Source organism: Corvus moneduloides, chromosome 5, assembly GCF_009650955.1.
Source record: "Corvus moneduloides isolate bCorMon1 chromosome 5, bCorMon1.pri, whole genome shotgun sequence".
Taxonomy (NCBI): domain Eukaryota; kingdom Metazoa; phylum Chordata; class Aves; order Passeriformes; family Corvidae; genus Corvus; species Corvus moneduloides.
The window spans coordinates 1,557,927-1,585,733 of record NC_045480.1 but is presented as its reverse complement, the minus strand read 5'-3'; the positions used below and the strand labels follow the sequence as shown (position 1 = coordinate 1,585,733).

Below are 27,807 nucleotides of genomic sequence, written 5' to 3'. Positions count from 1 at the left end.
GAGCTGGGATGGCGCTGGAGCCGCCACACGGAATGGGATGAGGGGACCCAGCCCCGCGATGTCCCCACCCTGGGTGACCCCGGCCCAGCCTGGCTGAGGGGGGAGTTGGGGAAATCCTGGAATGAGCCAAAATTCCCGGGTTTGGCCTCAGGAAGAGGAGGAGAGAGCCGGGAATGGGGGCAGCGGAGGGCGCAGGATGGAGGTGCCAGGATGGGAGGAGGAATGGTCCAAGTGAGATGGATGATCTGGGATAGAGGGGATGATCCAAGGTGGGAAGGATGGTCCAGGGTGGGATGGATGATCCAAGGTGGGATGGAAGCTCTGGAAAAGGATGGAAGATCCAAGGTGGGATGGAAGCTCTGGAAAAGGATGGATGATCCAAGGTGGGATGGATGATCCAAGGTGGGATGGATGATCCAAGGTGGGATGGAAGCTCTGGAATAGGATGGAAGATCCAGGTGGGATGGATGATCCAGGTGGGATGGAAGCTCTGGAATAGAATGGAAGATCCAGATGAGATGGAAGATCCAGGTGGGATGGATGATCCAAGGTGGGATGGAAGCTCTGGAAAAGGATGGATGATCTTGGATGGGATGGATGATCCAAGGTAGGATGGGTGCTCCAGGATGGGATGGATGCTTTGGAATAGGATGGATGCTCCAGGTGGGTGGGATATTCCAGATGGGACGGATTTTCTGGAGCAAGATGGATATCGACAATTTAGAGGGATGTAGAAGGAAAACATGGATGAGCCTGGGCAGGTGGGATGATGTGGAATGGGATGGATGGATGGAGGGATGGGTGGATCCATGGATGGATCCAGGGATGGAGGGATGGATGGATGGGTGGATGGATCCATGGATGGATGGATAGATGGATCCATGGATGGAGGGATGGATGGAGGGATTGATGGATCCATGGATGGAGGGATGGATGGAGGGATTGATGGATCCATGGATGGATGGATAGATGGATCCATGGATGGATGGATGGATGGATGGATGGATGGATACCCCTAGACAGGATTGATGTTCCGGCTGGGATGGATATTCCAGGATAGGATGGATACCCCAGGACAGGACCTGGCTCCCCCCACCCTTCCCGGCTCTCTCCCTAATTCCACATCTGGAGCCTCACCTGCAATTCCAGAATCCCATTCCAGAACCCGGATCCCTGCAATTCCCAGATCCCGGATCTCTGCCCATCCAGGATCAGGATCCCGGTGCCACCTGGGCCCTTGGGGACACTGCAGTCCCTGTCCCCTGCCATTAATTATCGCCATTATTATCAATGTTAATTAGCAGAATTATTTTGACCCCAGGCCACCGTGGGGTGGGGGGGATGTCCCTGGAGGTCCCTGGATGTCCCTGTCCCCTCTCCCAGCCGGGAATTTTGTACATAAAACGGGAAAAATTCCCACCATTCCCCCTTTTCCCCCCTCGGGGGTGGCCCGTGTCCCTCCCCTCCGTGTCTGTCCCCTCTCAGTGTCACCGCGTGTCCCCCCTCCGGCTCTGGGGGGGGTGGGTGACCCTTGGGGACAATGTCCCCCCTGGCGGAGGTGGCGCGGGGCGTGGCCGGGGAGCTCCCATGGGAATTAAAGACCTCGTGGAAAAGCTGCGACTCCCGAGGCTTTGTCACCCCCGGCGTGGTGACACCGCTGTCACCCCGCTGTCCCCACCCCTTGGGGACAAAGCCGTGATGTCCCCACCGCCACCCCCGGCTCCTTCGCAGCGCTGGAATCCCGGGAATGCTCCGGGCGCGACCCCCGGGAGCCGCCCCAGTCGTGTCCACTCCCCCCCACCCCACAGAGGCCACCCCCGGTCCCCTCCAGCTGCGGTGTCACCTCTTGTCACCTCCCCCCCGCCCCCGCGCGCCGGGATGAGCGCAGGAGGAGCGGGAGTTAATTGCGTTAATCAAGAAAGGTTAATGAGGAGGAGGCGGCGGTGCCAGCGCGGGGGGGGTGGCACAGCTGGCACTGTCACGGGGGTGGCGACACGGGGCGGGGACAGCGAGCAGCGACACGGGGCTGGCAGCGCGGTTGGGGACACCGCGTGACCCCCGTGGGGAATGGGGGTGACACCGTGACCAGCCGGGGGTGGTGGCACCGCGAGCACGCGGGGGTAGACTGGGAGCGCTGGTGGGGACAGCCACAGGTGGTGGGGACACAGGTGGCACGCGTCATGGGGACACTCGGGTGGTGGGGACACAGATGTGGCACGGCTGGTGGGGACATTTATAGGTGGTGGGGACACTCCCAGGTGGCACATGCCATGGGGACACTCACAGGGGTTGGGGACACGTGGTGGGGACACGCACGTGGCACCGGTGGCGGGGACGGTCTCAGGTGTTGGGGACACACGGATGGGACACGGGGACACGCGTGTGGCACTCGCTGTGGGGACAGGTGGTGGGGGACACACGTGGCACATGCCCTGGGGACACTCACGGGTGTTGGGGACATGTGGCACGCGTCCCATCAGGTGTGGGGGGACACAGGTGGCATGGGGACACTTATGGTGGGGACACGCACGTGGCACAGGCCGTGGGGACACACCCAGGGGTTGGGGACACGCAGGTGGCACACGGGGGGACAGGATCGCGCCCAGGTGTTGGGGACACCCTGGTGGCTCTTGGGGACACGCAGGTGGCACGTGAGGGGACACGCACACAACACCAGCACTGGGGACACCCTGGTGGCTCTTGGGGACACGCAGGTGGCACTTGGGGACACGCAGGTGGCACACGAGGGGACACGCACACAACACCAGCACTGGGGACACCCTGGTGGCTCTTGGGGACATCCTGGTGGCTCTTGGGGACACGCAGGTGGCACACGAGGGGACATGCACACAACACCGGTGTTGGGACACCCTGGTGGCTCTTGGGGACACCCCTGGCTATTGGGGACACGCAGGTGGCACATGAGGGGACAGGGTTGCACCCAGGTGTTGGGGACATCCTGGTGGCTGTTGGGGACACGCAGGTTGCACTTGGGGACACCCCCGGCTTTTGGGGGCATCCTGGTGGCTCTTGGGGACATCCTGGTGGCACTTGGGGACATCCTGGTGGCTCTTGGGGACACGCAGGTGGCACTTGGGGACATCCCCGGCTGTTGGGGACACGCAGGTGGCACACGGGGGGACAGGGTCGCGCCCAGGTGTTGGGGGCACCCTGGTGGCACTTGGGGACACGCAGGTGGCACACGAGGGGACACGCACACAACACCAGCGTTGGGGACACCCTGGTGGCACTTGGGGACATCCTGGTGACTCTTGGGGACACGCAGGTGGCACATGAGGGGACATGCACACAACACCGGTGTTGGGACACCCTGGTGGCTCTTGGGGACACCCCTGGCTATTGGGGACACGCAGGTGGCACACGGGGGGACAGGGTCGCGCCCAGGTGTTGGGGACACCCTGGTGGCTCTTGGGGACACGCAGGTGGCACACGAGGGGACACGCACACAACACCGGTGTTGGGACACCCTGGTGGCACTTGGGGACATCCTGGTGGCTCTTGGGGACACGCAGGTGGCACTTGGGGACATCCCCGGCTGTTGGGGACACGCAGGTGGCACACGGGGGGACAGGGTCGCACCCAGGTGTTGGGGACATCCTGGTGACTCTTGGGGACACGCAGGTGGCACATGAGGGGACACGCACACAACACCAGCATTGGGCACACCCTGGTGGCACTTGGGGACATCCTGGTGGCTCTTGGGGACACGCAGGTGGCACACGAGGGGACACGCACACAACACCGGTGTTGGGACACCCTGGTGGCTCTTGGGGACACCCCTGGCTATTGGGGACACGCAGGTGGCACATGAGGGGACAGGGTCGCACCCAGGTGTTGGGGACATCCTGGTGGCTGTTGGGGACACGCAGGTTGCACTTGGGGACACCCCCGGCTTTTGGGGGCATCCTGGTGGCTCTTGGGGACATCCTGGTGGCACTTGGGGACATCCTGGTGGCACTTGGGGACACGCAGGTGGCACTTGGGGACATCCCCGGCTGTTGGGGACACGCAGGTGGCACACGGGGGGACAGGGTCGCACCCAGGTGTTGGGGACACCCTGGTGACTCTTGGGGACACGCAGGTGGCACATGAGGGGACACGCACACAACACCAGCATTGGGGACACCCTGGTGGCACTTGGGGACATCCTGGTGGCTCTTGGGGACACGCAGGTGGCACACGAGGGGACACGCACACAACACCAGCGTTGGGGACACCCTGGTGGCACTTGGGGACATCCTGGTGGCTCTTGGGGACACGCAGGTGGCACACGAGGGGACATGCACACAACACCGGTGTTGGGACACCCTGGTGGCTCTTGGGGACATCCTGGTGGCTCTTGGGGACACGCAGGTGGCACTTGGGGACATCCCCGGCTGTTGGGGACACGCAGGTGGCACACGGGGGGACAGGATCGCACCCAGGTGTTGGGGACACCCTGGTGGCACTTGGGGACACGCAGGTGGCACATGAGGGGACACGCACACAACACCAGCATTGGGGACACCCTGGTGGCACTTGGGGACACGCAGGTGGCACACGAGGGGACACACACACAACACCGGTGTTGGGACACCCTGGTGGCTCTTGGGGACATCCTGGTGGCTCTTGGGGACACCCTGGTGGCACTTGGGGACATCCTGGTGGCTCTTGGGGACACGCACACAACACCAGCGTTGGGGACATCCTGGTGGCTCTTGGGGACACGCAGGTGGCACACGAGGGGACATGCACACAACACCGGTGTTGGGACATCCTGGTGGCTCTTGGGGACATCCCCGGCTATTGGGGACACGCAGGTGGCACACGAGGGGACACGCACACAACACCAGTGTTGGGGACACCCTGGTGGCACTTGGGGACATCCTGGTGACTCTTGGGGACACGCAGGTGGCACATGAGGGGACATGCACACAACACCGGTGTTGGGACACCCTGGTGGCTCTTGGGGACACCCTGGTGGCTCTTGGGGACACCCCTGGCTATTGGGGACACGCAGGTGGCACACGGGGGGACAGGGTCGCGCCCAGGTGTTGGGGACATCCTGGTGGCACTTGGGGACATCCCCGGCTATTGGGGACACGCAGGTGGCACACGAGGGGACACGCACACAACACCAGTGTTGGGGACACCCTGGTGGCTCTTGGGGACATCCCTGGTGGCACTTGGGGACACGCAGGTGGCACACGGGGGGACAGGGTTGCACCCAGGTGTTGGGGACATCCTGGTGACTCTTGGGGACACGCAGGTGGCACATGAGGGGACAGGGTCGCACCCAGGTGTTGGGGACATCCTGGTGGCTCTTGGGGACACGCAGGTGGCACATGAGGGGACACGCACACAACACCAGCATTGGGGACACCCTGGTGGCACTTGGGGACACCCTGGTGGCTCTTGGGGACACGCAGGTGGCACACGAGGGGACACGCACACAACACCGGTGTTGGGACACCCTGGTGGCTCTTGGGGACACGCAGGTGGCTCTTGGGGACACCCCTGGCTATTGGGGACACGCAGGTGGCACACGGGGGGACAGGGTCGCGCCCAGGTGTTGGGGGCACCCTGGTGGCACTTGGGGACACGCAGGAGGCACACGAGGGGACACGCACACAACACCAGCATTGGGGACACCCTGGTGGCACTTGGGGACATCCTGGTGACTCTTGGGGACACGCAGGTGGCACATGAGGGGACACGCACACGACACCGGTGTTGGGACATCCTGGTGGCTCTTGGGGACACCCCTGGCTATTGGGGACACGCAGGTGGCACACGGGGGGACAGGGTCGCGCCCAGGTGTTGGGGACATCCTGGTGACTCTTGGGGACACGCAGGTGGCACGTGAGGGGACACGCACACAACACCAGTGTTGGGGACACCCTGGTGGCACTTGGGAACATCCTGGTGGCTCTTGGGGACACGCAGGTGGCACACGAGGGGACACGCACACAACACCAGTGTTGGGGACACCCTGGTGGCACTTGGGGACATCCTGGTGACTCTTGGGGACACGCAGGTGGCACATGAGGGGACACGCACACAACACCGGTGTTGGGACACCCTGGTGGCACTTGGGGACACCCTGGTGGCTCTTGGGGACACCCCTGGCTATTGGGGACACCCCGGTGGCACTTGGGGACACCGGGAGGGTCTGCCTGGGCTCTGGGGGCTTTTGGGGACAGCGGGGGACTCTGGGAGATTTTGGGGACAATTTGGGGCCTCTTGGGGACAAGTTTGGGGCTTTGGGGTCCCTTGAGGGACATGGGGGGTTCTGGGGGTGTTGTGGGGGCCTCTTGGGGACTTTGGGGACAATTTAGGGCCTCTTGGGGACTTCGGGGACAATTTGGGGCCCTCTGGGGGGCTTTGGGGACAAGGTGGGGGCTTTGGGGTCCCTTGAGGGACATGGGGAGGGGTCTGGGGGTCTTTTGGGGGATGTAGTGGGGACATCTGGGGGACTTCGGGGACAATTTGAGGGTCTGGGGCTTTTTGGGGTCTCTGATGGGGACCTGGGGGAGGTTTGCGGGGGGTTTGGGGAAAACTTGTGGGGTCTGGGGGGGTTTTGGGGCAAAATTGGGGGGTCTGGGGGAGTTTTGGGACCGTCTGGGGCCTGGGAGGGTTTTGGGGTCAAAATTGGGGGGTCTGGGGGAGTTTTGGGGTCAAAATTGGGGGGTCTGGGGGAGTTTTGGGAGCGTCTGGTGCCTGGGAGGGTTTTGGGGTCAAAATTGGGGGGTCTGGGGGAGTTTTGGGGTCAAAATTGGGGGGTCTGGGGAGTTTTGGGACCGTCTGGGGCCTGGGGGTGTTTTGGGGTCAAAATTGGGGGGTCTGGGGCCTGGGAGGGTTTTGGGGTCAAAATTGGGGGGTCTGGGGAGTTTTGGGGCCGTCTGGGGCCTGGGGGTGTTTTGGGGTCAAAATTGGGGGGTCTGGGGCCTGGGAGGGTTTTGGGGTCAAAATTGGGGGGTCTGGGGAGTTTTGGGGCCGTCTGGGGCCTGGGGGTGTTTTGGGGTCAAAATTGGGGGGTCTGGGGCCTGGGAGGGTTTTGGGGTCAAAATTGGGGGGTCTGGGGGTGTTTTGGGGTCAAAATTGGGGGGGTCTGGGGGAGTTTTGAGACCGTCTGGGGCCTGGGAGGGTTTTGGGGTCAAAATTGGGGGGGTCCGGGGGAGTTTTGGGGTCAAAATTGGGGGGTCTGGGGGAGTTTTGGGGCCGTCTGGGGCCTGGGAGGGTTTTGGGGTCAAAATTGGGGGGTCTGGGGTGTTTTGGGGTCAAAATTGGGGGGTCTGGGGGAGTTTTGGGGTCAAAATTGGGGGGTCTGGGGGAGTTTTGGGGTCAAAATTGGGGGGTCTGGGGGAGTTTTGGGACCGTCTGGGGCCTGGGAGGGTTTTGGGGTCAAAATTGGGGGGTCTGGGGTGTTTTGGGGTCAAAATTGGGGGGTCTGGGGTGTTTTGGGGTCTGTGGTGGGGTTCGGGGGGGTCTGGGGTGTTTTGGGGTCTCTGAGGGGTCCCCATGGCCGCGCCCTTCCCATTCCCGTGGGCACCCTCGGCTTTGACCTCTCCCAAATCCCAAATTCACCCCAAATCCCCTCAATTCCCAATCCCGACGCTCCCAGGTTTTGGGGTTGTGACCGATCCCGGGATTTGGGGCCAGGAAAAAGGGGAAGGGAAAAACGGGAATGGAGTCGGAGAAAGCGGGGATGAGGGGATGGGAAAACAGGGAAAAGGGGGATCCCAAATCCCAAATCCCGGTTTAGGGCCGGGATCTCCCGGAGCCGCTTTCTGGGAAAGGCTCGGGATGGAAAGAATTCCCAAAAATAGCCGGGGGCGGGGCCGGGCCCAGCTGCTCCCGTCGGGAATGCGCGGCCCCATATCCCATAACTGGGGGGCCTGGGGACCCCAAAATCCCCTCTTGGGGACAATGGAGGGGTGGGAACCCCAAAATCCCTCCCGACGTCCCCAAAAAGGGGATGGGGAACCCCAAAATCCACCCCGATATCCCCAGAGGAGGCGTGGGGACCCCAAAATCCTCCCTCGGAACACAAAAGGGGGATGAGGACCCCAAAATCCCTTCTTGGGACCAAACGAGCGGTGGGGACCCCAAAACCCCCCTCGATGTCCCCAAAGGAGGGGTGGGGACCCCAAAATCCACCCCCGATATCCCCAAAAAGGGGATGGGGACCCCAAAATCTCCTCCTTGGGGACAATTTGGGCCTCCTCGATATCCCCAAAAGGGGGATGAGGACCCCAAAATCCCTTCTTGGGACCAAACGAGGGGTGGGTACCCCAAAATCTCCTCTTTGGGGACAATTTGGGGCTGTGGGGTCCCCAAAACCCCCCCGATATCCCCAAAGGGGGATTGGGGACCCCAAAATCCCTTCTTGGGACCAAAGGAGGGGTGGGGACCCCAAAATTCCCCCTCAGGCCATAAAAGGGGGATTGGGAACCCCAAAACCCCGTCGATGTCCCCAAAGGGGGGGGTGGAAACCCCAAATCCCTTCTTGGGACCAAAGGAGGGGTGAGGACCCCAAAATCCCCCGTCGATGTCCCCAAAAAGGGTGAGGACCTCAAAATCCACCCCGATATCCCCAAAGGGAGGTGGGGACCCCAAAATCCACCCCGATATCCCCCAAAAAGGGTGAGGACCCCAAAATCCACCCCAATATCCCCAAAAAGGGGTGGGGACCCCAAAATCCACCCCGATATCCCCAAAAAGGGGGTGGGGACCCCAAAATCCACCCGAATATCCCCAAAAAGGGGTGAGGACCCCAAAATCTCCTCCTTGGGGACAATTTGGGGCTGTGGGGTCCCCAAAATCCCCCTCGATATCCGCAAAGGAGGGGTGGGGACCCCAAAATCCACCCGAATATCCCCAAAAAGGGGATGGGGACCCCAAAATCTCCTCTTTGGGGACAATTTGGGGCTGTGGGGTCCCCAAAACCCCCCTCGATATCCGCAAAGGGGGGTGGGGACCCCAAAATCCACCCCAATATTCCCAAAGGGGGGTGGGGACCCCAAAATCCACCCCAATATCCCCAAAAAGGGGTGGGGACCCCAAAATCCACCCCAATATCCCCAAAGGGGGGGTGAGGGCCCCAAAATCCACCCGAATATCCCCAAAAAGGGGATGGGGACCCCAAAATCTCCTCTTTGGGGACAATTTGGGGCTGTGGGGTCCCCAAAACCCCCCTCGATATCCGCAAAGGAGGGGTGGGGACCCCAAAATCCACCCCGATATCCCCAAAGGGGGGGTGAGGGCCCCAAAATCCACCCCGATATCCCCAAAAAGGGGTGAGGACCCCAAAATCCACCCCGATATCCCCAAAGGGGGGTGGGGACCCCAAAATCCACCCCGATATCCCCAAAAAGGGGGTGGGGACCCCAAAATCCACCCCGATATCCCCAAAAAGGGGGTGGGGACCCCAAAATCCACCCCGATATCCCCAAAGGGGGATTGGGGACCCCAAAATCCACCCCAATATCCCCAAAAAGGGGATGGGGACCCCAAAATCTCCTCTTTGGGGACAATTTGGGGCTGTGGGGTCCCCAAAACCCCCCTCGATATCCGCAAAGGGGGGGTGGGGACCCCAAAATCCACCCGAATATCCCCAAAGGGGGGGTGGGGAACCCCAAAATCCACCCGAATATCCCCCAAAAAGGGGATGGGGACCCCAAAATCCACCCCAATATCCCCAAAGGGGGATTGGGGACCCCAAAATCCACCCGAATATCCCCCAAAAAGGGGATGGGGACCCCAAAATCCACCCCAATATCCCCAAAGGGGGATTGGGGACCCCAAAATCCACCCCAATATCCCCAAAAAGGGGTGGGGACCCCAAAATCCACCCCGATATCCCCAAAAAGGGGATGGGGACCCCAAAATCCACCCCGATATCCCCAAAAAGGGGTGGGGACCCCAAAATCCACCCCGATATCCCCAAAAAGGGGATGGGGACCCCCAAAATCTCCTCCTTGGGGACAATTTGGGGCTGTGGGGTCCCCAAAACCCCCCTCGATATCCGCAAAGGGGGGTGGGGACCCCAAAATCCACCCCAATATCCCCAAAGGGGGATTGGGGACCCCAAAATCCACCCCGATATCCCCAAAAAGGGGATGGGGACCCCAAAATCCACCCGAATATCCCCAAAAAGGGGATGGGGACCCCAAAATCTCCTCTTTGGGGACAATTTGGGGCTGTGGGGTCCCCAAAACCCCCCCGATATCCCCAAAGGGGGATTGGGGACCCCAAAATCCCTTCTTGGGACCAAAGGAGGGGTGGGGACCCCAAAATTCCCCCTCAGGCCATAAAAGGGGGATTGGGAACCCCAAAACCCCGTCGATGTCCCCAAAGGGGGGGGTGGAAACCCCAAATCCCTTCTTGGGACCAAAGGAGGGGTGAGGACCCCAAAATCCCCCGTCGATGTCCCCAAAAAGGGTGAGGACCTCAAAATCCACCCCGATATCCCCAAAGGGAGGTGGGGACCCCAAAATCCACCCCGATATCCCCCAAAAAGGGTGAGGACCCCAAAATCCACCCCAATATCCCCAAAAAGGGGTGGGGACCCCAAAATCCACCCCGATATCCCCAAAAAGGGGGTGGGGACCCCAAAATCCACCCGAATATCCCCAAAAAGGGGTGAGGACCCCAAAATCTCCTCCTTGGGGACAATTTGGGGCTGTGGGGTCCCCAAAATCCCCCTCGATATCCGCAAAGGAGGGGTGGGGACCCCAAAATCCACCCCAATATCCCCAAAAAAGGGGATGGGAACCCCAAAATCTCCTCTTTGGGGACAATTTGGGGCTGTGGGGTCCCCAAAACCCCCCTCGATATCCGCAAAGGGGGGTGGGGACCCCAAAATCCACCCCAATATTCCCAAAGGGGGGTGGGGACCCCAAAATCCACCCCAATATCCCCAAAAAGGGGTGGGGACCCCAAAATCCACCCCAATATCCCCAAAGGGGGGGTGAGGGCCCCAAAATCCACCCGAATATCCCCAAAAAGGGGATGGGGACCCCAAAATCTCCTCTTTGGGGACAATTTGGGGCTGTGGGGTCCCCAAAACCCCCCTCGATATCCGCAAAGGAGGGGTGGGGACCCCAAAATCCACCCCGATATCCCCAAAGGGGGGTGGGGACCCCAAAATCCACCCCGATATCCCCAAAAAGGGGGTGGGGACCCCAAAATCCACCCCGATATCCCCAAAAAGGGGGTGGGGACCCCAAAATCCACCCCGATATCCCCAAAGGGGGATTGGGGACCCCAAAATCCACCCCAATATCCCCAAAAAGGGGATGGGGACCCCAAAATCTCCTCTTTGGGGACAATTTGGGGCTGTGGGGTCCCCAAAACCCCCCTCGATATCCGCAAAGGGGGGGTGGGGACCCCAAAATCCACCCGAATATCCCCAAAGGGGGGGTGGGGAACCCCAAAATCCACCCGAATATCCCCCAAAAAGGGGATGGGAACCCCAAAATCCACCCCAATATCCCCAAAGGGGGATTGGGGACCCCAAAATCCACCCGAATATCCCCCAAAAAGGGGATGGGGACCCCAAAATCCACCCCAATATCCCCAAAGGGGGATTGGGGACCCCAAAATCCACCCCAATATCCCCAAAAAGGGGTGGGGACCCCAAAATCCACCCCGATATCCCCAAAAAGGGGATGGGGACCCCAAAATCCACCCCGATATCCCCAAAAAGGGGTGGGGACCCCAAAATCCACCCCGATATCCCCAAAAAGGGGATGGGGACCCCCAAAATCTCCTCCTTGGGGACAATTTGGGGCTGTGGGGTCCCCAAAACCCCCCTCGATATCCGCAAAGGGGGGTGGGGACCCCAAAATCCACCCCAATATCCCCAAAGGGGGATTGGGGACCCCAAAATCCACCCCGATATCCCCAAAAAGGGGATGGGGACCCCAAAATCCACCCGAATATCCCCAAAAAGGGGATGGGGACCCCAAAATCTCCTCTTTGGGGACAATTTGGGGCTGTGGGGTCCCCAAAACCCCCCCGATATCCCCAAAGGGGGATTGGGGACCCCAAAATCCCTTCTTGGGACCAAAGGAGGGGTGGGGACCCCAAAATTCCCCCTCAGGCCATAAAAGGGGGATTGGGAACCCCAAAACCCCGTCGATGTCCCCAAAGGGGGGGGTGGAAACCCCAAATCCCTTCTTGGGACCAAAGGAGGGGTGGGGACCCCAAAATCCCCCGTCGATGTCCCCAAAAAGGGGTGAGGACCCCAAAATCCACCCGAATATCCCCAAAAAGGGGTGAGGACCCCAAAATCCACCCCAATATCCCCAAAGGGGGGGTGAGGGCCCCAAAATCCACCCGAATATCCCCAAAAAGGGGTGAGGACCCCAAAATCCACCCCGAATATCCCCAAAAAGGGGTGAGGACCCCAAAATCCACCCCGATATCCCCAAAAAGGGGTGGGGACCCCAAAATCCACCCCGATATCCCCAAAAAGGGGATGGGGACCCCCAAAATCTCCTCCTTGGGGACAATTTGGGGCTGTGGGGTCCCCAAAACCCCCCCGATATCCCCAAAGGGGGGGTGAGGACCCCAAAATCCACCCCGATATCCCCAAAAAGGGGTGAGGACCCCAAAATCCACCCCGATATCCCCAAAAAGGGGTGGGGACCCCAAAATCCACCCCGATATCCCCAAAAAGGGGTGGGGACCCCAAAATCCACCCGAATATCCCCAAAAAGGGGTGAGGACCCCAAAATCCACCCCGATATCCCCAAAGGGGGATTGGGGACCCCAAAATCCACCCCGATATCCCCAAAAAGGGGATGGGGACCCCAAAATCTCCTCTTTGGGGACAATTTGGGGCTGTGGGGTCCCCAAAACCCCCCCGATATCCGCAAAGGGGGGGTGAGGACCCCAAAATCCACCCCAATATCCCCAAAAAGGGGTGAGGACCCCAAAATCCACCCCGATATCCCCAAAAAGGGGTGGGGACCCCAAAATCCACCCCGATATCCCCAAAAAGGGGGGGTGGCGCCTCATCCCCGCCCCTCCCCCACGCCGGGGCCGGGTCCCTTTAAGGGAGGCGGGACTTGAAGGGGGGGAGGGGAGAGGGGGGGGAATTCCCGGGATTTTTTTTGGGATCGGGGGGGGACCCGGAGGGGTGGGGGAGGGGAGGATGCTCCGCGTCTTCGTCCTGCGGGCCGAGAATGTTCTCACGGGGGGCAGCGACATCAGCGACAGCTACTGCTGCTGCACGTTCCGAGGTGGATTTGGGGGAAAAAACCGGGATTTGGGGCATTTTGGGGAGGGGTTGAGGAGGATTTGGGGCGCCCTAAAGGGTGGGAAGGAGCTGTCCCCGTTATCGCCGCCCCTCCCCCCTCCCCCGGCTTTGGTGTCGTGAAAGTGGGAAGGGCCAGAGGGGAGGGAAAATGGGGATTTGGGGGGGAAAATGGGGATTTGGGGGGAAAAATGGGGATTTAGGGGAAAAATAAATGGGGATTTAGGGGAAAAAACCCCGGGATTTAGGGGGGAAAATGGGGATTTAGGGGGAAAAACTCCCGGGATTTAGGGGAAAAATTCGGGATTTAGGGGAAAAAAAAAATGGGGATTTTGGGGGGAAAAATGGGGATTTGGGGGGAAAAATGGGGATTTGGGGGGAAAAATGGGGATTTGGGGGGGAAATGGGGATTGGGGGGGGAAAAATGGGGATTTGGGGGGGAAAATGGGGATTTGGGGGGGAAATGGGGATTGGGGGGAAATGGGGATTTGGGGGAGAAAAATGGGGATTTGGGGGAGAAAAATGGGGATTTGGGGGGAAAAATGGGGATTTAGGGGGGGAAAATGGGGATTTGGGGGGGGAAATGGGGATTTGGGGGGAAAAATGGGGATTTGGGGGGGAAAATGGGGATTTAGGGGAAAAATAAATGGGGATTTAGGGGAAAAAACCCCGGGATTTAGGGGGAAAAATGGGGATTTGGGGGAGAAAAATGGGGATTTGGGGGGGGAAAATGGGGATTTGGGGGGGAAAAAATCGGGATTTAGGGGGGAAAAAAATTGGGGATTTAGGGGGGAAAATGGGGATTTAGGGGAAAAAAAAAGCGTATTTAAGGGGGGAAAAAAAAAAAGGAATTTAGGGGAAAAAATCGGAATTTAGGGGAAAAAACCCCGGGATTTAGGGGAAAAAAAATTGGGGATTTAGGGGGGAAAATGGGGATTTAGGGGGAAAAATTGGGGATTTGGGGGGGAAAGATGGGGATTTAGGGGGAAAAATGGGGATTTAGGGGGAAAAACTCCCGGGATTTAGGGGAAAAATTCGGGATTTAGGGGAAAAAAAAAATGGGGATTTGGGGGGGAAAATGGGGATTTAGGGGGAAAAAAAATTGGGGATTTGGGGGGGAAAATGGGGATTTAGGGGAAAAAAAAAAGCGTATTTAAGGGGAAAAAAAAAAAAGGAATTTAGGGGAAAAAATCGGGATTTAGGGGAAAAAACCCCGGGATTTAGGGGGGAAAAAAATTGGGGATTTAGGGGGGAAAATGGGGATTTAGGGGAAAAAAAAAGCGTATTTAAGGGGGGAAAAAAAAAAGGAATTTAGGGGAAAAAAATCGGGATTTAGGGGAAAAAACCCCGGGATTTAGGGGAAAAAAAATTGGGGATTTAGGGGGGAAAATGGGGATTTAGGGGGAAAAATTGGGGATTTGGGGGGGAAAGATGGGGATTTAGGGGGAAAAATGGGGATTTAGGGGGAAAAACTCCCGGGATTTAGGGGAAAAATTCGGAATTTAGGGGGAAAAATTGGGGATTTGGGGGGAAAAAAAATTGGGGATTTAGGGGGGAAAAAAAGCGTATTTAAGGGGAAAAAAAAAAGGAAAAAATCGGAATTTAGGGGAAAAACCCCCCGGGATTTAAGGGAAAAAAAATTGGGGATTTAGGGGGGAAAATGGGGATTTAGGGGAAAAAAAATGGGTATTTAGGGGAAAGAAAAAGGGTATTTAGGGGAAAAAAAATTGGGGATTTAGGGGAAAAAAACCCCGGGATTTAGGGGGGAAAAATGGGGATTTAGGGGGAAAAAATTTGGGGATTTAGGGGGGAAAAATCGGGATTTTAGGGGGAAAATGGGGATTTAGGGGAAAAAAAAAAGGGTATTTAAGGGAAAAATAAATGGGGATTTAGGGGAAAAAAATGGGGATTTAGGGGAAAAAAAATCCGGATTTAGGGGAAAAAACCTCCGGGATTTAGGGGGGAAAATGGGGATTTAGGGGAAGAAAAACCCCTGGATTTAGGGGGAAAAAAAATGGGGATTTAGGGGAAAAATCGGGATTTAAGGAAAAAAATAAGGGGTTTAGCGGGGAAAATTGGGATTTAGGGGAAAAAAAAATGGGGATTTAGGGGAAAAAATTCGGGATTTAGGGGAAAAAATGGGGATTTAGGGGAAAAAAAAAGGGATTTAGGGGGGGAAAAAAAGGGTATTTAAGGGGAAAAAAATGGGGATTTAGGGGAAAAAATCGGGATTTAGGGGAAAAAAAAAAGGGATTTAGGGGGGAGAATGGGGATTTAGGGGGAAAACCCCGGGATTTAGGGGGGAAAAATCGGGATTTAGGGGGAAAAAAAAATCGGGATTTTGAGGGGATTTTGGTAGAATTTGGAGGGGATTTTGAGGGGATTTTGGGGGAATTTTGGCTGATTTGGGGGAATTTGGGGGATTTCGGTGGATTTCGGGTGATTTTAGGGGCGATTTTTGGGGGATTTTTAGGGGCAATTTTGGGGGGCTTTTAGGGGCAATTTTGGGGGGGTTTAGGGGAATTTAGGGCTGATTTAGGGTGATTTGGGGGATTTTTTGGGGGATTTGAGGGAAATTGGGGGGATTTAGGTGGATTTGGGGGAATTTAGGGGGTTTAGGGGAATTTTGCTCTGATTTAGGGTGATTTGAGGGATTTTGGGGGGAATTGGGGGGAGATTCGGGGGAAATTTTGGGGGGATTTTAGGGGCAATTTGGGGCGATTTTGGGGATCAATTTTGGAGGGATTTAGGTGGATTTGGGGGAGTTTAGTGGGGTTTAGGGGAATTTAGGGCTGATTTAGGGTGATTTGGGGGATTTTAGGGGGAATTGGGGGGAGATTTGGGGGGATTTCGGTGGATTTCGGGTGATTTTAGGGGCGATTTTGGGGGGATTTTTAGGGGCAATTTTGGGGGGGTTTAGGGGAATTTAGGGCTGATTTAGGGTGATTTGGGGGATTTTTTTGGGGGAATTTGGGGGATTTCGGTGGATTTGGGGGGATTTTAGGGGGAAATTGGGGGGAGATTTGGGGAATTTGGGGGATTTAGGGGGATTTGGGGTAATTTTAGGGGCAATTTTGGGGGGATTTTTAGGGGCAATTTTGGGGGGAGATTTAGGGGAATTTAGGGCTGATCTAGGGTGATTAGGGTGATTTTAGGGGCAATTTGGGGGCATTTTTGGGGGGATTTAGGTGGATTTGGGGGAATTTAGGGGGTTTAGGGGAATTTTGCTCTGATTTAGGGTGATTTGGGGGATTTTGGGGGGAATTGGGAGGAGATTTGGGGGAAATTTTGGGGGGATTTTAGGGGCAATTTGGGGGTCAATTTTGGGGGGATTTAGGTGGATTTGGGGGAGTTTAGTGGGGTTTAGGGGAATTTAGGGCTGATTTGGGTTGATTTGGGGGGATTTTAGGGGAAATTGGGGGGAGATTTGGGGGGAATTTTGGGGGATTTAGGTGGATTTGGGGTGATTTTAGGGGCAATTTTGGGGGGATTTTGGAGGCTTTAGGGGGATTTTGGGGGAGTTGAGGGAATGTAGGGGGGTTTAGGTGGATTTAGGGGGGTTTAGGGGAATTTTGCCCTGATTTAGGGTGATTTGGGGGATTTGGGGGAAATTTGGGGGATTTCGGTGGATTTCGGGTGGTTTTAGGGGCAATTTAGGGGGATTTTTAGGGGGGATTTAGGTGGATTGGGGGAATTTGGGGGAATTTAGGGGCGTTTAGGGGAATTTAGGGCTGATTTGGGGGGATTTTAGGGGGAGATTTGGGGGAAATTAGTGGGATTTAGTTGGATTTAGTGGAATTCTGGGATGATCCGGGTGGGATTTTTGGGTGACTTCGGTGGGATTTGGAGGGAATTCCGGCTCTGGAATTTGGGATGGGGCCGGGATTCCCTCGCTCCCTCCCTGTCCCCGCTGTCGCCTCCCCCCTGGTGGCCCTTGGGGACCCCCCTGGAGCCACCCCCGGCCCCGCCCGGGATATTTTGGGATTTCCCGCGCGGGGGGAAAGGGACGATCCCAAATTTGGGAATACCGGGGAATTTGTCCCTTCCCGAGAGGGAACAAAGGGCCGTGACGTCACGGGATGTTTGGGATGGGTTTTTCCCTGGGAAAAAGCGGCTTTTTGGGATTGCCGGGAGAGGGGGCCGGTTGTGGGATCGAGCGTTCCCGGTTTTTCATGGAATTCTCCCGGTGGGTGCGTGCGGCGTTCCCGGGGTTCTGCTGCTCCCCAGTTCCCAGGTTTTGGGGGTTTTTTGGTGTTTCTGGGATTGCGGCATTCCCGAATTCTGGGATCCCGGTGCTGGGGCAGCCTCAGGCCTTGGGGGATCCCCAAAATCCCAGGGATTTATTCCCCATCCCTGGGAATGTTCCCAGCATTCCCAAATCCCGGTGTTTAGAGGATTTTTGAGGTTCCCAGCATTCCCAAATCCCAGTGCTGGGATATCCTTGGGGTTCCCGGCATTCCTGAATCCCAAGGATTTCATTCTCCATCCCTGGGAATTTTGAGATTCCCAAATCCCAGGGATTTATTCCCCATCCCTGGGCTTCCCAGCATTCCCAAATCCCGGTGTTTAGGGGATCCTTGGGGTTCCCAGCATTCCCAAATCCCGATGTTTTGGTTCCCCATCTCTGGGAATTGCAGCATTCCCAAATCCCGGTGTTTAGGGGATTTTTGGGGTTCCCAGCATTCCCAGATCCCGGTGTTTAGGGGATCTTTGGGGTTCCCAGCATTCCCAAATCCTGATATTTTGGTTCCCCATCCCTGGGAATTGCAGCATTCCCCGATCCCGGTGTTTGCCCATCCCTGGGCTTCCCAGCATCCCTGAATTCCAGGGATTCATTCCCGATCCCTGGCGCTCCCAGCATCCCTAAACCCCAGGGATTTATTCCCAACTCCCGCCTCTCCCAGCTCTCCTTCCCACCATCCCGGTTTTTTTCCAGCCCCTCCAGGGGCGTTCCCGTGCCGGGAAGGGCCGGACCGGGAAAAGGGGGTGGGAATGGGATGAGGGAGCGGATCCTTATCCCGATCCCGGCTTTCCCGATCCCGGCTTTCCCGATCCCGGCCATGCTCCGCTGCCTGCTCCAAAGGGCTTCCCAACTTCCCAACGTGGAAAAGCGGGATAAACAAAGCGATCCCGTGGCCAGCCTGACATTCCGAGGTGAGGGAATCCCGGAGTTTTAATTTTTTTGGGAAGGAAGGGCGGCTTTGGAATATTTTTGGCTGCTTTGGCAGCAAAATTTGGCATCTGCGAAAGCTCCTGCTGCTCCCAAATCCTTGGAAAATCCTCCCCTCTTTTCCCAGCTTTTATCCCCCTGATCCTGAATTTTTAAAATCCGCGCTGGAATATCCCTGGGAATTCCGTGCCTTTAAATCCTTGAATTCCGGATTGGGATGGATGGGAATAATCCCATGTGGAGCGGGGTTTATCCCATTCCCGAGGGATGGATTTCCTGGGAAAAGGGAGGGCTTTGCGCTCCCAAAATTCCCGCTGGAAGCTGGCGCTGCCTTGGGGGTTTTTGGTATTTCCTGGTGGGGGGAAAAATGAGGAAAAAAAGGGGGGAAATGGAAAAAAATGGGGGGGGAAATGGGGAAAAATGGGGGAAAACGGGGAAAAATGGGGGAAATGGGGAAAATGGGGAAAAATGGGGGGAAATGGGAAAAAATGGGGGAAAATGGGAAAAATGGGGAAAAATGGGGAAAACAGGGAAAACTGGGAAAAAATGGGGAAGAAATGGAGAATAATAGGGAAAAAATTGGGAAAATAGGAAAAAATGGGGGGAAATAGGAAAAAAATGGGGAAAAATAGGGAAAAATGGGGAAAATAAGGAAAAAATGGGGAAAATAAGGAAAAAATGGGGAAAAATAGGGAAAAATAGGAAAAAATGGGGGAAAATAGGAAAAAATGGGGAAAAATGGGGAAAAATAGGAAAAAATGGGGACAAATAGGAAAATAATTGGGAAAAATAGGGAAAAATGGGGAAAATAGGAAAAAAAAGGGGGGAAATGAGAAAGAAACGGGGGAAAAGGGGGGAAAATCCCGGTTTTAGAAAAAAATTAAGGAAAAGGACCTAAAAGTGGGTCCCGATTCAGCTTTTCCCTTTGGAATGCGGGTGCCGCTGATCCCATTCCCACCGGGATCCCTCCGGAGAATCCCGGGAGCTCCATCTTTGGCCAAATCCCGATCCAGGCCAATTCCAGAGCTCTGAATCCCGGGAAAAATCAGGAATGAGGAGGGGAATGAACCTTTGGATGAGGAAAACTGAGTTGTCCAAATTCCCGGCTGCCGGGAATTTTGGCTTTTCCCAATCCCAAACGGGGAAGGATTCGCTGAACGGGGCTAAAAGAGCAGAAAACCGGGAATATTTGGAATATCTCGGGAGTCTCCCGGGGTTTGAGTCACCTCCATTGTTTGGCCTTTTCCTTTTCCTCTTCCCTTGGGATGCAGCCGCATTCCAAGAGGGATGAGGGGGGCGTGGCTTTGGGAAGGGGGTGGTGGGGGTGGGGATGGAGCATTCCCAAGATTTGGGAATGTTGGATTTGGGGGAATTCGGAGCTGCCGATCCCGCGGTTTTTTGGAGGATCCTGGGGAAACTGAGGCACAATCCCGAGGTTTGGATGCAGGGAATGGAGGGATTGGAATGGTTGGGATCACCTGTGGCTCTGCCCAGCCCGAATTCCCAATCCTTGGAAACCTTTGGATGCGGCCTTGCTGCTCCTGGGGAAACTGAGGCACGGCAAGAAGGGGATTTCCATGGGATTTTCCAACCGGGAACGGTTGGGGATCCCCATTCCTGCCTGGGAATAGGGAATGGGGCCGGATCCCGATCCTGGAAGCTGTGGGAATTCCTGGAAGCTCAGCCCCAGCTGGGAGCAGGGAATGGGATCCAATCCTGATCCCGGGAATCCCTGGAAGTTCAGCCCCAGTTGGGATTAGGGATGGGATCCAATCCTGATCCTGGGAATCCCTGGAAGTTCAGCCCCAGTTGGGATTAGGGATGGGATCCAATCCTGATCCTGGAAATCCCTGGAAGTTCAGCTCCAGTTGGGATTGGGGATTGGGATCCAATCCTGATCCCGGGAATCCCTGGAAGTTCAGCCCCAGTTGGGATTAGGGATGGGATCCAATCCTGATCCTGGGAATCCCTGGAAGTTCAGCCCCAGTTGGGATTAGGGATGGGATCCAATCCTGATCCTGGAAATCCCTGGAAGTTCAGCTCCAGCTGGGATTGGGGATTGGGATCCAATCCTGATCCCGGGAATCCCTGGAAGTTCAGCCCCAGTTGGGATTAGGGATGGGATCCAATCCTGATCCCGGGAATACCTGGAAGTTCAGCTCCAGCTGGGAGCAGGGAATGGGATCCAATCCTGATCCCGGGAATCCCTGGAAGTTCAGCCCCAGCTGGGATTGGGGAATGGGCTCCAATCCTGATCCTGGGAATCCCTGGAAGTTCAGCCCCAGCTGGGATTGGGGAATGGGCTCCAATCCTGATCCTGGAAATCCCTGGAAGTTCAGCTCCAGCTGGGATTGGGGAATGGGATCCAATCCTGATCCCGGGAATCCCTGGAAGTTCAGCTCCAGCTGGGATTGGGGAATGGGATCCAATCCTGATCCTGGGAATCCCTGGAAGTTCAGCCCAAGATGGAATTAGGGATGGGATCCAATCCTGATCCCGGGAATCCCTGGAAGTTCAGCTCCAGCTGGGATTGGGGAATGGGCTCCAATCCTGATCCTGGAAATCCCTGGAAGTTCAGCCCAAACTGGGATTGGGGATGGGATCCAATCCTGATCCCGGGAATCCCTGGAAGTTCAGCTCCAGCTGGGATTGGGGAATGGGATCCAATCCTGATCCTGGAAATCCCTGGAAGTTCAGCCCCAGCTGGGATTGGGGAATGGGCTCCAATCCTGATCCCGGGAATCCCTGGAAGTTCAGCCCCAGCTGGGATTGGGGAATGGGCTCCAATCCTGATCCCGGGAATCCCTGGAAGTTCAGCTCCAGCTGGGATTGGGGAATGGGATCCAATCCTGATCCTGGAAATCCCTGGAAGTTCAGCCCCAGCTGGGATTGGGGAATGGGCTCCAATCCTGATCCTGGGAATCCCTGGAAGTTCAGCCCCAGCTGGGAGCAGGGAATGGGCTCCAATCCTGATCCCGGGAATCCCTGGAAGTTCAGCCCCAGCTGGGAGCAGGGAATGGGCTCCAATCCTGATCCCGGGAATCCCTGGAAGTTCAGCTCCAGCTGGGATTGGGGATTGGGATCCAATCCTGATTCCGGAAATCCCTGGAAGTTCAGATGCACCCGGGATCGGAGTTTCATTCTGGGATCCTGATCCCTGGGAAGCTCCCAATCCCTGGGAAGCTCCCGATCCATGGGAAGCTCCCGATCCTGGTGTTTCTCCTGATCCATGGGAAGATTCCAATCCCATTTTTTCCCCTTCCAGGTGTGAAGAAGAAGACAAAGGTCATCAAGAACAACACAAATCCCATCTGGAATGAGGTGAGAATTCCCAATCCCTGGATTTATCCCTGTTCCCGAGCCCAGGGGATTCCCTGAGGCTTCCACTCCACGGAAAGTTTGGGATCGTTCCCTTTCTGCTCTGGAATTCCGGGCAGAATTCCAACCTCTTCCCCTTCCATCGAGGCCTTATCCAGGCTCGCCACCAACGTTACAAGGAATTCCTATGGAATGGGAATTTTTCCAGCACATTTTCCCTTCCAACCCCATCCTTGTGCTCCCATGGGCCAAAATTCCCAAAAAAGATTGGAATTTGGTGGGAAAACGGGCACAGGTTTGGGCTGGAGCAGCTCCTTCCCGGGAATCCAAATACAAGCTTTTCCCAGGGCATCTTTTCCCAAAGGATTTGCCAGGAATTTTGGCTTTGGGAATGCTGTGATTCCAAGGGGGTTTGGGATTTGGGTTCTCCACTTCCAGGCGCTGATCCCGGCTCCTTCCTCCCTTTTTTTCCAGGGATTCGAGTGGGATCTGAAGGGAATCCCGCTGGATCCCGATGCCGAGCTCACCGTGGTGGTCAAGGACCATGAAACCGTGGGAAGGAACAGGTGGGAAAAATTCCGGAAAAATTCCAGAACGGGTGGGAAAAAATTCCTCTCCCTTCTCCCATTCCCGGAGCTCTTCCCGAACTCCGCGAATTCCCGCCGTGGGAGGCCGGAGCCACATTTTTGGGCTGCTTCGCTCGGAATTCCGGGGGAAAATTCCAGCGTTGGAAGGTTGGGAATACACAGGGGGTCCTTGTTTGGGGATGGATACTTTGGATACTTGGCCGGGATTTGGGAAGCGCTGCCAAGGTCATTCCCAAGGCTCCGGAGTGCCGGGAAGGGTGGCGGGAGCAGAGCCTCCGGTTTCCTTCCTCCCGATGCTCCCGGTGCCTCCCATTCCAGGGGTTCCCCACGGATCGGGGGCTCCTGCTGGGGGAGGAACGAGGGAATTCCAGGGATTCCAGGGATTCCCGGCTCTGTGGGGTGGGAGAGCTGCTGGGAAAAGGGAAAAATAAAGGATGGGATTTATTTTTGGGATCGGAGGTTGGGAATGTGCTCCCTGCTCCGGCAAGGATCCCGTTTCCAAGGCTGGAGCCGAGGCTGGAATTGCTGCTGGGCTGGAATCCAAAGGAGCTGGAGTTTGGGGCTGTTCCAGCTCCGGAGTGTCCATAAATAACCACGGGAAAATGGGAGGAGGGTCCTGGATCCCCGAGCAGGAAGATTCCGGCTGATGCCTCCCACTATCCCGAGGGATCCAGCCTGGCCTTGGGCATTCCCAGGGATCCAGGGGCAGCCCCAGCTGCTCTGGCAATTCCATTCCCAGCAATTCCTTCCCAGCATCCCAGCCCAAGCTCCCCTTTCCCACTGGGAAGCCATTCCCTGCCTCCTGGCCCAAATCCCTTCTCCCAAATCCCTCTGCAGCTCTCCTGGAGCCCCTTTAGGGACTCTGAGGATTCCCTGGAGTTTTCCCTTCTCCAGGGGAACATTCCCAGCTCTCCCAGCCTGCCTCCATCTCCGTGCCCCTCTCCCGACTCCCATCCCTGCCTCTGGAATGGTTGGGATGCCCCTGGATCTGCCCTGAGCCCTGTCGCTGTTTCCCGCAGGTTTTTGGGAGAATCCCGGGTGCCGCTCCGGGATGTTCTGGGCACTCCCAGCCTGGCGGCCTCGTTCAACCTCCCCCTGCTGGACTCGCGCAAGGAGAGCACCGGGGTGAGCGCTGGCACCAGTTTGGACCAGTTTGGGCTCCCAGTTTGGGACCAGTACAAGCCATGGCATAGCCAGTGGGACTCCCAGTTTGGGACCAGTTGTGGCTCCCAGTTTGTGACCAGTAGAAGCCATGGAATGGCCAGTTTGGGCTCCCAGTTTGGGACCAGTTGTGGCTCCCAGTTTGGGACCAGTATGAGCCATGGCTTGGCCAGGGGGGCTCCCAGTTTGGGGCCAGTTTGGACTCCCAGTTTGGGACCAGTACAAGCCATGGAATGGCCAGGGGGACTCCCAGTTTGGGACCAGTTGTGGCTCCCAGTTTGCGACCAGTAGAAGCCATGGAATGGCCAGTTTGGGCTCCCAGTTTGGGACGAGTTGGGCCCCCCAGTTTGGGACCAGTATGAGCCATGGCTTGGCCAGGGGGACTCCCAGTTTGGGACCAGTGTGAGCCATGGCCCTTCCAGTGGCAGCTCCCAGTTTGAGCCGTGTCCCTCCCAGTTTGGGACCAGTCTGAGTCCTGTCCCTCCCAGTTTCAGACCAGTTTGAGCCACGTCCCTGCCACTTTCAGCTCCCAGTTTGGGACCAGTCCCACCCACGTCCCTCCCAGTTTGGGACCAGTCTGAGCCTGTCCCTCCCAGTTTATCCCAGTTACCCATCCTGGCGCTCTAACGCTCATTCCCTGTTTTCCAGGCTTCCCTGTTCCTGCAGGTGTCCTACATCCCCCCTCCGGGCTCTATCCCGCTTTTCCCGCCTCCGGCCCCTCCGGATCCGGCCCCGGCTGCGGCCGAGCTGGACACGGTCACCGGTAACCACCACCCCTCCCCATCCTGGTTTTTGGCATCCAAAGCCATTCCCAAATCCCACTTTTCCCTTCTCCTGCCGGGCAGAGACGGCCGGAGAGGAGGATCCCGAGGATCCAGAGGCCACGGGGGACACGGAGCCTTCAGCGTCCTCGGGAGCGCCGGGATCGGAGCCGCCCTCGTTCCCAAGGAAGCCATCCGGGAATCTCATCCAGGGGATGAAGAGGAGGAGGAGGAGCTCTCCCAAAAAACCTTTATCCAACAAACCCCAGGATTTCCAGGTGGGATGATCTGTTCCTGTAAAATCCTGCAGGTTGTCCCGGTGATTCCCAGTCCTCCATCCCATCCCAGATCCCGGTGATTCCCTGTCCTCCATCCTATGAGATGATCCCGGTGATTCCTTGTCCTCCATCCCATCCCAGACCCGGGTGATTCCTTGTCCTCCACCCCATGGGATGATCCTGATGATTCCCTGTCCTCAATCCCAAATCCTGGTGATTCCCTGTCCTCCACCTCATGGGATGATCCCGGTGATTCCCATCCCAGTGATTCCTTGTCCTCCATCCCATGGGGTGATTCCCAGTGATTCCCTGTCCTCCATCCCATCCCAGATCCTGTTGATTCCTTGTCCTTCACCCCATGGGATGATCCCGATGATTCCCTGTCCTCAATCCCAAATCCTGGTGATTCCCTGTCCTCCAGCCTGTGGGATGATCCCGGTGATTCCCATCCTGGTGATTCCCTGTCCTCCATCCTATCCCAGATCCTGTTGATTCCTTGTCCTCCATCCCATGGGATGATTCCGATGATTCCCTGTCCTCAATCCCAAATCCTGGTGATTCCCTGTCTTCCATCCCATCCCAGATCCTGGTGATTCCCTGTCCTCCACCCCATGGGATGATCCCAATGATTCCCTGTTCTCCATCCTGTGGGATGATCCCGGTGATTCCCAGCCCGGTGATTCCTTGTCCGCCATCCCATGGGGTGATTCCCAGTGATTCCCTGTCCTCCATCCCATGGGAAGATCCCGATGATTCCCTGTCCTCAATCCCAAATCCTGGTGATTCCCAGTCCTCCATCCCATCCCAGATCCTGTTGATTGCTTGTCCTCCATCCCATGGGATGATCCCAATGATTCCCGGTCCTTCATCCCATCCCAGATCCAGGTGATTCCCTGTTCTCCACCCCATGGGATGATCCCGGTGATTCCCTGTCCTCCATCCTATGAGATGATCCCGGTGATTCCCATCCTGGTGATTCCCTTTTCTCCATCCCATCCCAGATCCGGGTCAGGGTCATCGAGGCCCGGCAGCTTCCCGGGATCAACATCCGGCCGGTGGTGAAGGTGACGGTGTCCGGACAAACCCGGAGGACGCGGATCCGGAAAGGGAACAGCCCCGTCTTCGACGAGGTCAGCGGGAATTCCCACTCCAACAATTCCCGGGAGAGGCTGGGATTTGGGATGTGACACCAAGGAGCGAGCCCAGCATTCCCTGCCGCTCATCCAGGGCTCTTCCCAAAATCCCAGAGCTACCTGGAGGCTGGAAGCTCCATCCCATGGGAAGTGGAAATGTGCTCCAGGGGGAAAATCGGGAATGTTCCTCATCCTTATCCCTGTTTCCCACAGACCTTTTTCTTCAACGTCTTCGAGTCCCCATCGGAGCTGTTCGACGCTCCCGTTTTCCTCACGGTGAGTGCCGGGAATTCCTGGAATTCTCCCCTTTCCAGGGAAACACCCCCTTGTTCCCCAGGATCCTCCATCCCGGCGGGATTTGCGTTGGATGTCCCATTTTTCCTCATTTCCAGGTTGTGGATTCTCGGTCGTTCCGCACGGATTCGGTGATCGGGGAATTCCGGGTAAGATCTCGTCCACTTTTCCTGGCGTTTCCTGCTCTGGATGAGCTCTGGAATCTCCTTTTCCTTTTATCCCACAGATGGATGTGGAGACCGTTTACTCTGAGCCGAGTGAGCCTTGGGAAACTCCTTGATTTTTTTTTTTGGAAATTGCACCCACACATCCGAGCTCTTCCATAGAGGAACACCGGATCCATGAGCATGGAATCCTGGAATGGTTGGGGTGGGAAGGGACCTTAAGGATCATCCGGATCCATCCAGGGACAAATTCCATGATCCCAGGTGGATCCGAGTCCATCCCAGCCTGGCCTTGGATGCTCCCAGGGATCCAGGGGCAGCCCCAGCTGCTCTGGGAATTCCATCCCGAGGAATTCCTTCCCAACATCCCAGCCCAAGCTCCCCTTTCCCACTGGGAAGCCATTCCCTGCCTCCTGGCCCAAATCCCTTCTCCCAAATCCCTCTGCAGCTCTCCTGGAGCCCCTTTAGGGACTCTGAGGATTCCCTGGAGTTTTCCCTTCTCCAGGGGAACATTCCCAGCTCTCCCAGGCTGCCTCCAGAATCCTGAAATGGTTTGGGTTTGGAGACCTTAAATCCCATCCCATTCCCACCCCATCCATGTCCAGGGACACTTCCCACTATCCCAGGTTTCTCCAAGCCTCATCCAACCTCTCCTTGGACACTTCCAGGGATGTCACATCCACAGCTTCTGTGGGAATTCCATCCCAAAGACACCTCCCTCTTCTCAGATCCCTTCCTGGGAAAAGAGCTGAAACATTCCCGTATCCCATTCCATGATATCCATTCAAAATTCCACCCAGGAGCATCCCTGGCCATCCAAGGACTAATTCCCGGATTTCCGTGTTTTCCCGCAGAACATGCTTTCCTCAGGAAGTGGCTGCTCCTGTCGGATCCGGAGGATTTTTCCGCCGGAGCCAAGGGATACCTGAAGGTCAGCGCCTGCGTGCTGGGGCCTGGAGATGAAGCTCCTGTGAGTATTCCCAATGGGATATTCTGGATCTGGGATAGTCCAGCTCTGGATATTCCGGCTCTGGGATATTCCGGCTCTGGGATATTGCAGCCAGGGGATATTCCGGATCTGGGATATTCCAGCTCTGGGATATTCTGGCCATGGGATATTCCGGCCAAGGGTCACCAAACCCCATGGGCATTCCCAGAGAAGCCACAGCCTGGATCCTCCTCCATTTTGGGGGAAAAGCGCTGCATTTTCTCATGGAATCCTGGAATGGTTTGGGAGGGATTTAAAGCTCATCCATTCCCACCCGGGGACACCTCCCACTATCCCAGATGGATCCAACCTGGCCTTGGGCATTCCCAGGGATCCAGGGGCAGCCCCAGCTGCTCTGGCAATTCCAGCCCAGCCCCTCCCCACCCTCCCAGCCAGCAATTCCTTCCCACCATCCCAGCCCAAGCTCCCCTTTCCCACTGGGAAGCCATTCCCTGCCTCCTGGCCCTCCAGGCCTTGGCCCCAGTCCCTCTGCAGCTCTCCTGGAGCCCCTTTAGGCCCTGCAAGGGGCTCGCAGCTCTCCCTGGCTCCTTCCCTTCTCCAGGGAACATTCCCAGCTCTCCCAGCCTGATCCAGAGCAGAGGGGCTCCAGAATCCTGGAATGGTTTGGATTGGAAGCGACCTTAAATCCCACCTCATCCATGATTCCCAGATCCATGTCCAGGGACACC

At 56.9% G+C, this 27,807-nt stretch overlaps 1 protein-coding gene across 10 annotated transcripts in view; it reads left to right on the top strand.

Moving 5' to 3' along the window:
- Positions 1-13,140: 13,140 nt before the first annotated feature.
- DYSF (dysferlin) overlaps positions 13,141-27,807 on the top strand; it is an 80,340-nt gene continuing 65,673 nt past the window's right edge. For 6 of the 10 annotated variants that reach the window (XM_032108327.1, XM_032108325.1, XM_032108321.1 and 3 more), the window contains exons 1-11: positions 18,201-18,418; positions 21,700-21,755; positions 22,227-22,318; positions 23,359-23,464; positions 24,149-24,263; positions 24,346-24,539; positions 25,541-25,669; positions 25,886-25,948; positions 26,065-26,115; positions 26,193-26,223; positions 26,985-27,100. In XM_032108327.1, coding sequence (XP_031964218.1) covers positions 18,262-18,418; positions 21,700-21,755; positions 22,227-22,318; positions 23,359-23,464; positions 24,149-24,263; positions 24,346-24,539; positions 25,541-25,669; positions 25,886-25,948; positions 26,065-26,115; positions 26,193-26,223; positions 26,985-27,100 — 1,110 coding nt within the window. In that variant the 5' untranslated portion in view covers positions 18,201-18,261. Of the gene's footprint in view, positions 13,251-18,200; positions 18,419-21,699; positions 21,756-22,226; positions 22,319-23,358; positions 23,465-24,148; positions 24,264-24,345; positions 24,540-25,540; positions 25,670-25,885; positions 25,949-26,064; positions 26,116-26,192; positions 26,224-26,984; positions 27,101-27,807 lie in introns of those variants that run through there. The other 4 variants (XM_032108328.1, XM_032108326.1, XM_032108323.1 and 1 more) reach the window with 1 other exon arrangement.